Source organism: Lycium barbarum, chromosome 2 (genome assembly GCF_019175385.1).
Source record: "Lycium barbarum isolate Lr01 chromosome 2, ASM1917538v2, whole genome shotgun sequence".
NCBI classification, from domain to species: Eukaryota; Viridiplantae; Streptophyta; class Magnoliopsida; order Solanales; family Solanaceae; genus Lycium; species Lycium barbarum.
This window is the reverse complement of record NC_083338.1, coordinates 20,133,845-20,150,997: the sequence shown is the minus strand read 5'-3', so window position 1 is coordinate 20,150,997 and position 17,153 is coordinate 20,133,845. Positions and strand designations below refer to the sequence as shown.

Sequence of the window (17,153 nt, the reverse complement as noted above, 5' to 3'; positions counted from 1 at the left end):
CTAATTTGTTTTCCAAAACGTGATTTAGCATTATACTGATTTATAAGAATAGTTGACTTATTTTCCATTACCAAAAATTTGTTTTGCGACTGTGATATAATAAACTGAAAGTTGGATCATCATCCATCAGGCTACCCCAAAGATGTCGTAGCTTTTTGTGTATGTTACCCTTTTCAATTATGTTTATGCCCAAATTACTTCAAGTGCTTCAATCTGTGTTGTGATTAAATGTATTAACTATTAAAAAGGAATGAAATAAATCAAAAATCATATGAAAAAAACTGATCTCAAAGTACCTATAATCTCTTGGGATCCCTATAGACTTTAATAAGAAAAGAACAAATAGAAGTCAACGTCCATATAGATCATATAGTTATTTAAGATTAAGGTTTAGTTATATTAGCTCTCGTATTTAATGGAGATTCGGTTGGGAGACTTGTTAGTCTTCACCTCAAGTTTTAGAGATCCATAATTTGAACTGTTCGTATGAAATGAACCGCAATAAAAACAGCTCTGAAATAGTTGACTGACTGATCAAATATATATTTATGTAAAGTTTTAGGATCGTATAGAAGATTGATAAACAATTTTTCAAAGACCATACAATTTGCCAGAACTCAGAAACCTACATTTTATTTCTTGGAGAAAAGTATTCTCCCTAATTCTTGCATATAAGAGTAAAAAGCCAGGGTATTTTCACATTGGATCGATTATGGTAACTCAAGCTCACTTGGTGCTGGCCAATTGTGCGCGGAGGAGCTTAGCAGCTGCCACCATGTTGCTTAGTGCAGGCTTAACTTCAGGATACTTGCGCGTCTTGAGGCCACAGTCGGGGTTGACCCAGAGGATGTTGGTGTCAAGGACCGCAAGCATCTTGCTGATTCTGTCGGCGATTTCCTCAGTTGACGGAATCCTCGGCGAATGGATGTCGTATACACCAGGGCCAATACCAGCACCATACTTCACTCCCTCACGGAACACAGAAAGAAGCTTCTCATCGGACCTGGAGTTCTCGATGGTGATGACGTCAGCATCCATGTCGATGATTGAATGGATGATGTCGTTGAAGTTTGAATAACACATGTGGGTGTGAATCTGTCACAACAAATGGAAAAGATGATTAGAATTATGTAAAAGAAGAAAAAAAAAACTACTGTAGTACTTTTTTAGAACCAAGAAATCCTTGAGAGCCAGGTGGCACGCGATGATTTGGAACTCGACGGATAATCCTCTACTCTTCTCCGCTTAAATCCAGACTGAACTAGTGAAGTGTGCCTAACCCATACCTCATGTTTTATACTCTTACCACTGAACCAAAGCCCCAGGGCAAAGAAGAAGTAAAACTTCCCCAATAACACAAAATGCCTCCCAATTCTACCCAGCTCTTAGATTTACCGGACAATTACTAGAAAGAAAGCACCAATTTCACACATGAAGTTATTACCAAAAGAATTTCACACCTATGGAGTTGCTTCTGAATCCTTTAATTCCCTTCAGATATGTGGGGAGACTTTTATAATTTTTTTAAGAACCGTCGTGCCTGAATCAACTTGCACCGACTTCGACTAATTCCACGGATACCTGCAACCTCCCACCAACACAAGTAGAGGGTGCATCTATCCACCAAAACTTGGACAGATGAAAAGAAATCACCTAATGTTTTTGGCCTCCGGGGGAATTTGAACCTGAGACCTCATGATTCTCAATCCATTTCATTGACTACTAGACCACACCCTTAGGTGTTGGAGATACATTATGTTCGTTAACCTTTTCTAATTTATATTCTTATCCATTCCCTCCCTCTTCTGTAAGCGTTTCGGTGCATGAATTTCAAAAGCTAGTTCATTAGAAAAACACATAGACCATCCAAGATAGAATTGATGTAGGAAGAGAAACTTTTGAAGAAGTAGATAAGCCACATGATTATAGTCAGTTGATATAGAGAAGAAAAACTAGACAAATACAGACCTGGGTAGTGTCTTGAACACCACAGCTGGTTATCCTGAATGAATGTACAGACCAGTTCAAGTAGAACGCTTCCTCGGACTTTCTAAGAGGCAAACCCTCTCTTAAAGCAGCTTCATCAATCTGAATGACATTAATGCCAGCCTTCTCGAGATCTTCTACCTCATCCTTAATAGCCAAAGCAATTTGGTAGCAAGTCTCAAATCTAAAAGCAACAATAAATCAGTTAAATCAGATGTGTGTGGAGAAGGAAAAAGGCATAATTACATTTTTGGACCGCTCAAGAGAATAGCCAGCAAATGTGTAGGTTTATATTAAGTATTAAATATACATACAATATACATATTGTGTACATATAATATACATAATCAGTGTATAGGTTTTGTATATCTTGGCTAGAGCCGGTAATTAATTTGGGCAGACGGGCCAAAAAATGCCCAAAGAAAAATATGCTACTGTGTTCAAGCTTAAGAGTTCTAACCTCGGTTGGTCATCTCTAACAAAAGACCAGTTTAAAATGGTAACAGGGCCGGTAAGCATTCCCTTCATTGGGCGCTTGCTCATGCTCTGTGCCAGTGAAGACCAGAAGACAGTCATTGGTTTTGGGCGACTGACATCACCATAGATTATTGGTGGCTTAACACAGCGAGATCCATAAGATTGAACCCATCCATTGGCTGTAAAAGCAAAACCAGATAATTGCTCCCTAAAATATTCAACCATATCGTTTCTCTGCATTTTGATGATGAAACGTTAGGGTTCTCGGTTTCTTCGGCATAACCATACAGACAATTAAACTTTCACCAGTTTGATTGATGAGTTGATCAGAAAATATGTAAAATAATGTTTGACAGTTTGTATAATTTGAAGTAGTGTACTGTCTGTTTGGTTTGAAGGAATGAAGGTGAAATGACGAAGATTCTCTTGAAATGTTTGGGGGAAATTGAATATTCGTAAATAATAGCCCTCCGTCAGCATAACGATTGTCTTAATTTCTTTATTATTTTACCTCAAAAAATTAATACATTTTTATATTTAAATTTTTTCTTAAACTTTATAAGATTATTTACGGTCATATAAAAATTTAGGACTTATACTTCATAAGTCCTCCTTTATCTCTTAAATTTTGTATCAAATTAAACTAACACAATTTTGTTGGAGATGGAGGGAGTAATAGAGTTTGATTGTGATTAAGTTAAATAAATCATTTATCAAAATACACCTCAATTATTATTAGATGGACCGAAAGGGACACCAGAGATTGATCAGAGAAATGTTAAAATAACACAATTTGTAATATTGAAGTAGTGTTTGTTTGGTTTGAACTTTGAAGGGGTGAAGATGAGATGACGAAAGATTCTTTTTTTAACAAAAAGGGATTTAATATTACAAATTATTACTCCCTTTTCCTTTCCGTTTTTAATTTGTCTTAAAAAGAATGTTATTTTTTTATAATTAGAAATAATTTCTCATTTACCCTTAATAAAATAATTTATAGTCACATAAATATATAAGATTTGTTTTAGACTAAACACAATAATACATCAGGTCTAATACTATCGATTTTTCGAGGAATTCGTTGTTGATAAGACTTGGTGTAGAAGTGAGCGTGTGTGTATTCGGCTATCTCTCTCGCTCTCTTCTCAGGTGTTTTGAGACAAATGGGGGGGATTTGGGTAAAAAAGTTGGAAAGTAACGGGTTATTTTTTAGTAAATTAATTGGCGGTGGCGGACGACGGTGGAGGGCGGTGGACGGCGATGAGAGTGGCGGAGAATAAGAAGAAGAAGAAGAAGAAGAAGAAGAAGAAGAAGAAGAAGAAGAAGAAGAAGAAGAAGAAGAAGAAGAAGGGGAAGTGGTGGTTTGATGGAGAAGAATATTAGGTATTGTATTTTTTTTTATAAAAATACATGACAAAATTTAATTTGTATGATTTTTACACTAAGATTTAAATGAAAAACAAATCTATTCACACACATGGCGCCTTTGCGGACTGATCAGGAGTCCTAATCATACTTCCATCCATAATAAGGACAATTTTAATAAGTATATTAATGGACGGGGCAAATTTGACCCCTAACTCTAACGGAGGATAAATTTAATCTATAAATCATTTTTGGAGGGTAAATTTGATCATTTTTCCTTCCTTAATTCATTTTTGTTTTTATCCCCCTAGACCGGACCGAGGCATTTCCCGTAGGTAGATCAATTTAATTTTGCAATGCTCGATGCTATCCACTTCTTTTATCTTTTACATCTTACGCAATTTAATTTAGCATACACTTATTCAGTTGTTTTGTTACAATTTTTGAGCAAGTTGTCAGCCAGTAGAATGTACTAGGTAGAGGAAGGAATGAGGATGATGAATGTTAAAATACCCATAATATTATCCTTTGGTGTAGTTAACTCCGTTAAAATTCTGTCAATAATTTGATTAAAACTACATATTTAGCTTAATTGAAGGTTAAACGTGTTCAGTTAAATGCATAAAAAGTAAAATCAGAATAAAGCAATAATACAAGGAACGAAACAAGTAATTTCATTTTTTTTTTTTTAAATTATATCATTTTAGATGGGTACAAATTAATGATCGATTGTTCCTAGACTTTTCCAATTTATCTACCTCGTGTCGCCCTACCAAAAAGAATTACGCCCTATGTACCAAAGGCAACGGTGGAGTTTGAAGTAGAAGTTTAAATGCATATAATTTTGGGTATATGATCGTCTACTAACTTTTCAAAACAAAAATTTGTATATTAAAAAAAAAACAAAATAATAGTACTACACTCGTGGATTAATTTTGAAACATAGTTGTAAAAGAAGTATTTGACTCTACAATAATAATAGTGTCATATAAAATCGGATCATGAGAGTTAAAAGGTTTTTTTTTTCTTTCCAAAAATTGATGCTTACATTTTCGAAAATACTAAAGGAGGAGCAGGAATAATGGAATATCAGGAACAAGGAAAAGGAGAAATGTGCATGGGAGAAATCAGAGTAAGGATTGCATTCACTAATAGTACTTCTAATCGGTCAGTTCAGTTCGATTTTATATGCTATCGATTCGATTTATCGGTTACAAATTTGTAAACATGCTAAATCGATAACCATACCAATAAACTATTCATTATTGGTCAAAAAATGTCTTCTAGGGCCAAGCTCTAAGCTAAAACTTATCTGTGTATTTATTTCCTTGTACTCACTATGTCCCAACTTATGTGATACATTTTCCTTTTTAATCTGTCCCAAAAAGAATGATACATTTCTATATTTAGAAATAATTTAACTTGAGACTTCTTCTTTTACTCTTAATGAAATGATTTGCCACCACACAAATATCTATGACTTGTTTTAGACCGCAAGTTTAAAAGTCGTCGTTCTTTCTTAAACTGTCTGCATAGTCAAACTATATCACATAAATTGAGCCGGAAAGAGTAACAAATTATAAAATTTCTCTATCTCCAATTAGAAATTCTTCAAAATTTGAGCCTCAAAACTTTGCTCCTACTCTTCAAGTTTCCTATTTAGGGGTTCTTCTTAGGTGTTTTCTGTTGTACAAGAAACCATGTAGAGTAAAGAAAAGGTTAATAAACAAAGTAATGAATTAGTTAAGGAATATGTATATGGAAAGAAAACAGAGAAAGCATATCAAGAAAGTTCTCTTGAGAATTTTTGTGTGTTTATATAAACTACAAACTTAAAAACCTTTCCATCAACAAGAACAAAAGCCTTGAAGCAACAAGATTACACATTAGCAAAAGAAAGAAGAAAAAAATGCAGAAGATGAATTCAAAGGGAGCTGAAGTTGCTACACCCACTCAAATATATGAAGATTTTGTGCCATCTTCAAAGCTAGTTAAGGAAGAACATTCTGACACTCTTCACCTTACTCTTCCAGGTAAGTCATTTTCCATCATTAAATAGATTATATCATATAAATATTGAAGTGACGCGGAGTGGGGATACATATAGCCGACTCCAACTTGCTTGGGAGCCTCGAATTAGCTGCCAAGTTCTTCTATTTGACCCGTCCTCATCAGCCTGCATTCCGTCATGGGAGTCACATACACCCCTGAGATATGCCCTTCCCCGCTGGAGTCCATAAAGGGCAAATATGTGACACTCTAAAAAAAATCCCACAAGGACATAATACAGAAGAGACGCTGTCCCTAGTGACGTGCTTTATAGCTGTGCAGTCCTAGGTCCAAAGCGGACAATATCACTAGTGGGATAGCTGGACGGGCTATTACATATATATGCATTGTATGAGTCCATCTAGTGCATGTGCAACTATTACTTATATAACATTCAACAAAAACATGAAACGTTCATAATCCGATGAGAATGTCACATAATCTCACAATATCTCATTCTCATGCCTTATGTCACCTAAGATATCTGACAAGTCATGTATCCGCTTCATAATTTTCTTACTTTAACCTCAATTATTGTCTTCTATCTTCAGCAATGTATTGATTTCATATGTACATTGAAATTCCACAGGTTTCAAGAACGAACAGATGAGGGTTCAACTGACCAAAACAGGAATTCTGAAGATCAGTGGACAAAGGCCAATTGGGCAGAATAAATGGCAGAGATTTCAGAAGGAATTTCCAGTTGCAGAAAATTGTGACCAAAGCAAAATCAGTGCAAAGTTTGAAAATGGCACACTTTATATTAAACAACCAAAACTGATAACTTCATCAGTGAAAAAAGATAAGGAATTGGCAGCCACAGAAGCTGAGAATAGCCCTGCAGCTAAAAGACAGAAGATCCTCTTTAAGAGATGAATTTAGTAAGCAGGAAAATGCTGATATTAATACACCTGCTAAAGAAGAATTAAAGAACAGTAGTACTAAAACCAGTGAGCAAACAGAAGCTAAAAATCTTGCAGGAAAAAAATTACCAGCAGATGAAAGTAGTTCAAGTAGTAGTTCTTGCAGTGAATCTGAAAGCGAATCGACTGATGATGAAACGACCGGAAATGCTAGTTGTTTGGCTGCAAGCCTGAAGAAGCCAAGGAAAGTGATGAAAATGACTCTTGTTGCTCTTTCAGTTCTTGGAAGGAAAAAAAAAAAGATCACAGTTCAAAAGGATTCCTCTATTTTCTCCCTTCTTTTATATGTTACGTGCATAGAGGGTATCAGATGAGAAAGCATTCACTAGCATAAACAGAGTTCCTTGCCCCGATCCTATATCCCCTCGTTATAAATTATAGACTTTCCATATCCCCAATTAGCAATTCTTGAAAACTTTATTCCTGAACTTCAGGTTTCCTAGTTAGGAGTTCTTCTCATTTACAAGAAAACCCTGAATAGCTGAAAGGAAAGGTTTATAAACAAAGTAATGGAAATTAGTTAAGGAATATGTATCTTGAAAGAAAACAGAGAGAGCCTATCAAGAAAGTTCTCTTGAGGATTTTTCGGTGTGTATATAAACTACAAACTTAAACCCTTTATTCCATCAACAAGAAGAAAGCCTAAAAGAAAGGATTTCAGATTAGCAAAAGAAAGAAAAGAAACTCAGAATATGAATTCAAAGGGAGTTGTAGTTGCTACACCAACTCAAGTATATGAAGATTTTGAGCCATCATCAAAGCTGGTTCATGAGGAAGAACACTCTGACACCCTTCACATAAATCTTCCAGGTGCTTTTATTCTTCCTGTCATTAATTTTCTGTTATCCTCCTCCTCCTCCTCCTCCCACTAGTGACGGATCTAGACTAAATGCGGATTTGGTAGAATCTGTTGCATCTAACTTGGACTATATATGTGCGTGTGCGAGGAAAAATGGCACATATATAAAGATCAGAACCCACTGACTCTAAATTTTGGATTCGCCACTGCATCTAACCAAAATGGTGCATGCATACACTTGCTCTTTCTGGATGTTAGGAATTAAAAGGCAGTGAGCGCACCTCTTAATATTTATACTTACCTTTAAAAAAAATCTTTAAATGTTATATAAAACATATAGTATATAGTATGAGTGCATCTAGCGCACATGCAACTAGTGGTTATGTGTTGGATTCTCCACCAGTGATGTTAACCTTACAACATGATGATAAATTACATACTTTCATGCCTTTTGTCACCTGAGATATTTGACAAGTCATGTATCCACACCACGCATGATTGTTGTTACGTTCTTTATAAGTTTCATAGCTAACCTTAAAGATAATCTTCTGTCTTCTGGAACATATTGATTTCATGTACGATTAATTATAAAGAAAATGGATATTGAGCTTAACTCACTACCAAAAAAATTTCTATTTTCCCACTGAAAAATGTCCAGTGGCTATTTCCCACTGAATATTGGTGGGAAAAACCTAAACAATAGAGTTTTCATTCGGAAAAATTAGGAAGGGTCCCAGTGTTTCAATGGGAATCTGTTTACAACCATGGATTTTTCCATTGAGGTGGTTTGGTGGGAATGAGGTGGAAAAATCATGTTTTATAGCACAAATTTCCCACTGAATGTCGGTGGGAAAAGCCTCTATTTCTAGTAGTGACTCAACCTAAAAAGTTAACTTATGAAATGATACAACTTCTTATTCCCTCAACCGATATGGCACACTCTTAACAATTACATACTAATAAACATTGACAAAGCACAGGTTTCAAGAAGGAGCAGCTGAGGGTTCAACTGGCCATAACAGGAATTCTGAAGATCAGCGGACAAAGGCCAATTGGTCAGAATAAGTGGCAGAGGTTTCAGAAGGAATTTCCTGTTGCAGAAAATTGTGACAAAAGCAAAATCACTGCAAAGTTTGAAAATGGAATTCTTCATGTTAAACAACCAGAACTGATAACTTCATCAGTGAAAAAGGATAAGGATTTAGCAGCCACAGGAGCTGATAATAAACCTTCAGCTAAAAGACAGAAGACCACTTTACGAGATGAATTTGCTAAGCAGGATAATACTGAAAATACCGCTGCTAAAAGGCCAGCAAAAGAAGAACCAAAGAACAATAGTCCCAAAATCACCGAGCAAACAGAATCTAAAAGTCCTACAGAAAAAAAATTACCATCACATGAACGTAGTTCAAGTAGTAGTTCTTACACTGAATCTGAATGTGAATCGACAGATGACGAGACAGATGATGAAACAGCCGGACATACCAGTTGTTTGGCTGCAAACCTGAAGAAGCCAAAGAAAGTGATTAAAATGAGTCTTGTTGCTCTATTGGTTCTTGGAATCAGCCTTTATGTCGCCAATGTGATGAAGTCCCCCCAGTTATGATTGTGAATAGAATAACTGAAGAACTATCCCTTCATTTCTAAACTGTACTCAGTCAATTTGTTATGAATCTTAAACCATCATTTGAATAAATCAGAAGTGCTAATGAGGTGAAATGGTCTTCATCTCATGGCTCACTAAAGGTCCGCATCATTTGAACGCATTGTCTATAGGCTGCAACGGCCTCTACTTGCACGGTTGAGCAGCTACCTACCAGATTATTTACTGATTATCATTTTTCATTGGATTTCTATTCCAAGATTATATGCAAGCATATTATGGAATGATCAAGCAGTACGAGTGTAAAGATTAATGACATGAACAAATTTATACTTTTTTCACCTGATCCTGCAGAAAACAGCAACCACAACTAAACAGAATAACAACAACATCTAAGGGGTGGGAAATAGAAAAGAAGAATATGAAGAAGTTCATAATAGTACCATTTAACTTCCACAAACACTTATAATGTTTCAGGAAATAAAACATTTATACAAGTACTTTAAATAGATGCTAGCTGTAATCATCCTTGATTCAGTTAAGCCTCTGTGTTTAATAGGACGATAAACGTAAGTACTTAACATGCCTCATTAGCCACACTTCTCGTTGGGGAATTCCAAGCTCACAACAGCCCACTTATCTTCAGCAATAGGAAGCACAATAGTACCCCTGGGGAACACCTCATCTGGAATGTATTTGTACACTCTGACCCTGTTGGAAAGGAGGTAACTTTTGGTTTCTGCAGTCGTCCTTGCACTAGAATTTGCATTCGAGAGAGAAGATGATTTGGATGGTGTCATTGCAGCTGATGATATAGTTTTACTACGAAAATTGTGTGATGATTCCACTGAAGAACATGATTTCTCGTTTACACTGAGCTCTTGCATGTCCCGAGAAATCGAAGATGCATTAACCATATCCTTTTCATCTGCCAAAGCCATGAATACTTTAGTTGCATCAGAACTCCAGTAATAATAAGACATTAACAACAATCTTATAATATGAGACAAACCTCTGAATTTACAACAGTCTTATAATATGAGACAAACCTCTGAATTTTTCTTGATCAATAGAAATGGACAGTGAATCCATGATAGGTTCAGTTTTGACAATTTCACCTTCAAAGTCCGAGGAAACAGTTGAAGGATTACCAGCAAAGAAGGATTTGCCTGAAATTGAAAAAAAATATAGAAAAGTAAAATTATCAATAATCTTCCAACTGCAATAAAATGTCATTTTTAAGTTGATCTCAAGACAACCAGCTATTAGCCTGAACAAAGTTCACTTATGTCCGATTGGCTCAAGTGTAAAGAAGGCAGAAGAAATACTTGCATTTTGTCAAAGCAGTATAAGCAACCTTGGCAGCATTTTCTTCTGCCTGTTTCTTGGACTTTGCACCATCTCCGCGAAATATTTCTCCTTCAATTTCCACACTTGACAAGAACGTTAAATTGTGAGGCTCACCAACCCCGGTTGTTCTATATTCAGGCAAGCAAATTTCTTCATGTTGTGCCAGTTCTTGCAGGAAACTCTTGTAACTGCTGGCATTACTCTGGGCCAAAAAGAATTTTAAAAAAACAGTAAGGTCACTTATTAGCAGTACAGAAAACATAAGAGTGATGCATGAATGACATTATCAATTGTCAGTTTCCCTGCCGATCACCAAAATGAAACCGAAAACACTAGAAGCAAACAAGACAGGTTGACTACTTAGGTAGAATTTAAGTTACACTGACAGAGGAAACAATTTTAAACCATTAGTGTAGTTTAACCTATTGTGGTAGGTTAATTACTAGTTCTATCAGGTGACCAAGTAATGCTTGTCATAGAGATTTACCATTTACATCAGGTTACTAAGTAATACTTATCATAGAGATTTGTCGTTTCTACCTGGTTACCTTTTCATGCTTATCATAGAGATTTACTTTTAATTACCTTGTCAGTGACCTGATTGTGTGAATACTTTTTACATCTTAGAACATAAACTCAGATAGATAACAAGAGGCTATTACCTTTTCAAAGGAAACGGTTACCAGTGTCATTAATGCAAGCTGTGCAACAGAATCTTCTGCTTCCCCTGCAGACTTGTATACTCTGGGACTTTTGAACAATTCACCAGCCAGTGTCACAGTTGCCTCGAAATAAAAATCTCGAGATGAACTCTTCCATTTGCTTTGGTACACAGGTACACCAAGATTTTTTCTTTTTGCATAAATCTGCAGCTTTGTCTTGTACTGGTAGTGAGAATCTTCTGTAACAAAAGAACCTTATTTAGACATTCAAGGGGAAGCAGAACTACACGGTGTAGAAGATAAAGTTGCAGAAATTACTTCATACACAACATGGGGGATAACGTTTTACTCAAAAAAAGAATTTGTAAAGTACAACCTTTTGGTTTAAGTAGCAACTAGGAATCTCATATTCCTAAGTGTGCTTCAACTAGTTTAGTTGGAAAAAAAAAAAAAAAAGGTCGTGTAACTAGAGATCACAAAAAGTAGAAAAAGCTTTCTGGATACAAGAAAGATCAAACTGCATACATTCAACAAATGCTCAAGCAGCAACAGCATCCACAAGATATTTAAGTGTTTGTTGTTTGCTGATGCTAATACAGAAAATAACAACCGAAGCATCTAGTGCATCAACTGCTTGCAGCAAGGTATTACAACAGACGAAAAAAATTATCTTTAGAATGAAGGATTATTCGATGAATATAAGAAGCAATAGCAAAGATTATTACCAAAATCTAAAATAAAAGTTAATTGAAGTGTATTTTTTATCAAATGGAATATCAAACCATCTTAAACTCTTCACCTTGCTTGATCTCAAAAGGAAATTGGCATGCTTCCTCAGTTTTCGTTATTCCACTACCTTCTACAGTTGGAAGTGAACCACCTACTAAGTAGAGAAAAATATCTACTTTAAAATATTACAAGTTAAGCATCTGGTGCATGAATCTGCTTGCAGCATGGTTTTACAACAGAAGGGGAAAAAAACAAAAAAGGATAAAGAAAAATCTTGGATGAATAAACAGTGTCCACAAAGGTAATAACTAATGACACCAAAATCTCCCCCCCAAAAAAAGAAAACCTCAAGTATAATCAAATGCAACAGAAAAACCTTCTTAAACTTATCACCTTGCTTGACCTCAGAAGTACGTTTATCCTGCAGACTTTGGCATTCTCCCTCAACTATTGTCAGTCCAATAGCTTCTGTAGTTGGAATTGAACCGCTTAATAATATAAGTAGAGAAACATGTGATTTACGCTTAAAATTTGCTCAGGTACTCCTTGCGAAAAGTTTACTATGCAACTTCAAGCCATATTATTCTACTTATTCCATTTCACTTCTCTGGCCAATTAATTTCAAAAAGAATTAGTACGAGTAATATATTTTACATATACAATGCTGGTAATTTCTTTTGTTCAATCAATGGCAGAAGCTATTTTTCTATCTGAACATTGGACAAGCTTAAAGCATAAAGCTTGCTATCTATTCTAGAACTCCTAACAATAATGTGTCAATAATCCTAGACAAGCACGAAGAAAGAAACGCAAGGAATGAAATGTTAACGAGCCAATCATTCATTCTTAGTTTATGGACTAGACATTTCTAACACCTGATATTCATACTTAGTTTTACGCATTAAGAAAGCATCGTCATTTTCTTGAAACAATACAAGAAGGGGAAATTCGAGCATATCAAAGCAAACTTCAAGCTAAGTGTCAAATATCAAGCAACCAAATAAATTCATTCGGCTCTCCTAATAAATTCAATATTCAAAGGATTCATCATAGTTAAATTATTTTATGTTGAGAACATAACCCCTCTCCTTTATCCGGACTTCGGACCTACTATGTCTTAAATGCACATACACGGATATAAACAAACTTCAGATGTGAAAATGAGGGAAAAGTAAAAAGAGCAAAAAAATGATTTGTCTATAACAAACTTGAAATAAAAAAACATCAGACCAGATTTGAGTATTTGAGTTCACAAATTCAAGAAAATAACTCAAGGGGAAGTCTAAAATCAGAGCTCACATGTGAAACATCATTATATACTACTCATACATAATCAAACAAACACTTCAAGACATGGTCATTAAGAGATATATAAAGTTCATGTATACCAGAAGTAAAGTGAAGGAAAGCAAACTTAGCAGCTTCATTATGGGCTTCCTTAGATGATTTGCACAAAGTTGGAGAGTCAAAATTAATGCCATTGACAACCACAGATGCTTTGAATTTTGGGTCGTGGTCTTCTCCATCTTTCATACAACAGTATTTAGGTAGTGCCCACTTCTTGTTTTGACACACTTCTTGCAGCTTTGACTTGTACATTTTGTTTCTCTGCTTTTGGCTACTGTTATTTCCTCTGATTCAAAAGTATTTTTTCTGTCTTTCCATATATATAGTAGTATTATATTACACAGTCATAAGATCCCCACCCCCCCACCCCAATACTGCCACACACACAAAATAACAAGTTTCCTTTATGGTTCATGCATTGAGTATATAGAGTCTTGAACACACACACACACACCCCCCCCTCCTTTCTGCATGTTTCAGTACTACCTACAGAGGAGGAGGAAAAAGTACTATTGCAAAGCTGATATGGTGAATGTACTAGGATGCTTTGTGCTTGTAGCATTTGGCAACGTCTTCACTTTTAACATGTGTTAATTTCTCGTCTAGTCATTACATTATACACATTGTAATACTAAAGTTCAAAATTATTATTTGTGGCATTAAAGTAATTGAGCTATGTGAAATTGCTCAAAAAGTAATATGTCAATAATGTTTTATGGAGCATCGTCAATGTCGAAGATAGAGTTAATTTTATAATTGTCATCCACTTCTATTTACAGTTTCAAAATCATAAAATTTAATTTTTGTAACGAAACTATAACTAAACTCTACCTATATATCACAAGAAAAACCCGGTGATATGCCAAATTTTGTCTCGAAAACACACATAGGCTGCCACTTTAATACCCGTCTTACATAATATTCACGTTGCAACACTTCAAAAAATAAAATTGAGAAAAAAAAATCGTTTCTCGACCTACTTAAATAAAACTCATGCTCCACATGGTAAAAGACATCAGATATTAGAACTTATCAAAATATGAATTTTGGTTTTTAAGTGATGTCACGTGAATATTATATAAGGTGAGTTGATGATGTGACTATACCTACGTGACAATTTTATATTTGTGGCAACCTAATTTGTTTTCCAAAACGTGATTTAGCATTATACTGATTTATAAGAATAGTTGACTTATTTTCCATTACCAAAAATTTGTTTTGCGACTGTGATATAATAAACTGAAAGTTGGATCATCATCCATCAGGCTACCCCAAAGATGTCGTAGCTTTTTGTGTATGTTACCCTTTTCAATTATGTTTATGCCCAAATTACTTCAAGTGCTTCAATCTGTGTTGTGATTAAATGTATTAACTATTAAAAAGGAATGAAATAAATCAAAAATCATATGAAAAAAACTGATCTCAAAGTACCTATAATCTCTTGGGATCCCTATAGACTTTAATAAGAAAAGAACAAATAGAAGTCAACGTCCATATAGATCATATAGTTATTTAAGATTAAGGTTTAGTTATATTAGCTCTCGTATTTAATGGAGATTCGGTTGGGAGACTTGTTAGTCTTCACCTCAAGTTTTAGAGATCCATAATTTGAACTGTTCGTATGAAATGAACCGCAATAAAAACAGCTCTGAAATAGTTGACTGACTGATCAAATATATATTTATGTAAAGTTTTAGGATCGTATAGAAGATTGATAAACAATTTTTCAAAGACCATACAATTTGCCAGAACTCAGAAACCTACATTTTATTTCTTGGAGAAAAGTATTCTCCCTAATTCTTGCATATAAGAGTAAAAAGCCAGGGTATTTTCACATTGGATCGATTATGGTAACTCAAGCTCACTTGGTGCTGGCCAATTGTGCGCGGAGGAGGTTAGCAGCTGCCACCATGTTGCTTAGTGCAGGCTTAACTTCAGGATACTTGCGCGCCTTGAGGCCACAGTCGGGGTTGACCCAGAGGATGTTGGTGTCAAGGACCGCAAGCATCTTGCTGATTCTGTCGGCGATTTCCTCAGTTGACGGAATCCTCGGCGAATGGATGTCGTATACACCAGGGCCAATACCAGCACCATACTTCACTCCCTCACGGAACACAGAAAGAAGCTTCTCATCGGACCTGGAGTTCTCGATGGTGATGACGTCAGCATCCATGTCGATGATTGAATGGATGATGTCGTTGAAGTTTGAATAACACATGTGGGTGTGAATCTGTCACAACAAATGGAAAAGATGATTAGAATTATGTAAAAGAAGAAAAAAAAAACTACTGTAGTACTTTTTTAGAACCAAGAAATCCTTGAGAGCCAGGTGGCACGCGATGATTTGGAACTCGACGGATAATCCTCTACTCTTCTCCGCTTAAATCCAGACTGAACTAGTGAAGTGTGCCTAACCCATACCTCATGTTTTATACTCTTACCACTGAACCAAAGCCCCAGGGCAAAGAAGAAGTAAAACTTCCCCAATAACACAAAATGCCTCCCAATTCTACCCAGCTCTTAGATTTACCGGACAATTACTAGAAAGAAAGCACCAATTTCACACATGAAGTTATTACCAAAAGAATTTCACACCTATGGAGTTGCTTCTGAATCCTTTAATTCCCTTCAGATATGTGGGGAGACTTTTATAATTTTTTTAAGAACCGTCGTGCCTGAATCAACTTGCACCGACTTCGACTAATTCCACGGATACCTGCAACCTCCCACCAACACAAGTAGAGGGTGCATCTATCCACCAAAACTTGGACAGATGAAAAGAAATCACCTAATGTTTTTGGCCTCCGGGGGAATTTGAACCTGAGACCTCATGATTCTCAATCCATTTCATTGACTACTAGACCACACCCTTAGGTGTTGGAGATACATTATGTTCGTTAACCTTTTCTAATTTATATTCTTATCCATTCCCTCCCTCTTCTGTAAGCGTTTCGGTGCATGAATTTCAAAAGCTAGTTCATTAGAAAAACACATAGACCATCCAAGATAGAATTGATGTAGGAAGAGAAACTTTTGAAGAAGTAGATAAGCCACATGATTATAGTCAGTTGATATAGAGAAGAAAAACTAGACAAATACAGACCTGGGTAGTGTCTTGAACACCACAGCTGGTTATCCTGAATGAATGTACAGACCAGTTCAAGTAGAACGCTTCCTCGGACTTTCTAAGAGGCAAACCCTCTCTTAAAGCAGCTTCATCAATCTGAATGACATTAATGCCAGCCTTCTCGAGATCTTCTACCTCATCCTTAATAGCCAAAGCAATTTGGTAGCAAGTCTCAAATCTAAAAGCAACAATAAATCAGTTAAATCAGATGTGTGTGGAGAAGGAAAAAGGCATAATTACATTTTTGGACCGCTCAAGAGAATAGCCAGCAAATGTGTAGGTTTATATTAAGTATTAAATATACATACAATATACATATTGTGTACATATAATATACATAATCAGTGTATAGGTTTTGTATATCTTGGCTAGAGCCGGTAATTAATTTGGGCAGACGGGCCAAAAAATGCCCAAAGAAAAATATGCTACTGTGTTCAAGCTTAAGAGTTCTAACCTCGGTTGGTCATCTCTAACAAAAGACCAGTTTAAAATGGTAACAGGGCCGGTAAGCATTCCCTTCATTGGGCGCTTGCTCATGCTCTGTGCCAGTGAAGACCAGAAGACAGTCATTGGTTTTGGGCGACTGACATCACCATAGATTATTGGTGGCTTAACACAGCGAGATCCATAAGATTGAACCCATCCATTGGCTGTAAAAGCAAAACCAGATAATTGCTCCCCAAAATATTCAACCATATCGTTTCTCTGCATTTTGATGATGAAACGTTAGGGTTCT

The 17,153-nt window shown here is 35.8% G+C and overlaps 4 protein-coding genes across 4 annotated transcripts; 1 reads left to right on the top strand and 3 right to left on the bottom strand.

Moving 5' to 3' along the window:
- Positions 1–519: 519 nt before the first annotated feature.
- Positions 520–2,718, bottom strand: LOC132626309 (5-methyltetrahydropteroyltriglutamate--homocysteine methyltransferase-like). Its single transcript, XM_060341130.1, has 3 exons — positions 2,447–2,718; positions 1,969–2,170; positions 520–1,095 (listed from the first exon to the last, which is right to left on the bottom strand). The coding sequence occupies exons 1-3, from the start codon at positions 2,701–2,703 to the stop codon at positions 727–729; spliced, it is 828 nt and encodes a 275-aa protein (XP_060197113.1). The 5' UTR covers positions 2,704–2,718; the 3' UTR covers positions 520–726.
- Positions 2,719–5,658: 2,940 nt separating this feature from the next.
- Positions 5,659–9,376, top strand: LOC132629385 (inactive protein RESTRICTED TEV MOVEMENT 2-like). The gene is made up of 2 exons (XM_060345050.1): positions 5,659–5,861; positions 8,580–9,376. Exons 1-2 carry the CDS (start codon positions 5,738–5,740, stop codon positions 9,203–9,205), a joined length of 750 nt encoding a protein of 249 aa, XP_060201033.1. The 5' UTR covers positions 5,659–5,737; the 3' UTR covers positions 9,206–9,376.
- A 261-nt stretch (positions 9,377–9,637) lies between these two features.
- LOC132629384 (double-stranded RNA-binding protein 1-like) lies at positions 9,638–13,542 on the bottom strand. Its single transcript, XM_060345049.1, has 7 exons — positions 13,332–13,542; positions 12,337–12,432; positions 12,014–12,094; positions 11,215–11,453; positions 10,535–10,754; positions 10,227–10,371; positions 9,638–10,165 (listed from the first exon to the last, which is right to left on the bottom strand). Exons 1-7 carry the CDS (start codon positions 13,540–13,542, stop codon positions 9,793–9,795), a joined length of 1,365 nt encoding a protein of 454 aa, XP_060201032.1. The 3' UTR covers positions 9,638–9,792.
- Positions 13,543–14,944: 1,402 nt separating this feature from the next.
- Positions 14,945–17,153, bottom strand: LOC132626307 (5-methyltetrahydropteroyltriglutamate--homocysteine methyltransferase-like). Its single transcript, XM_060341129.1, has 3 exons — positions 16,872–17,153; positions 16,394–16,595; positions 14,945–15,520 (listed from the first exon to the last, which is right to left on the bottom strand). Exons 1-3 carry the CDS (start codon positions 17,126–17,128, stop codon positions 15,152–15,154), a joined length of 828 nt encoding a protein of 275 aa, XP_060197112.1. The 5' UTR covers positions 17,129–17,153; the 3' UTR covers positions 14,945–15,151.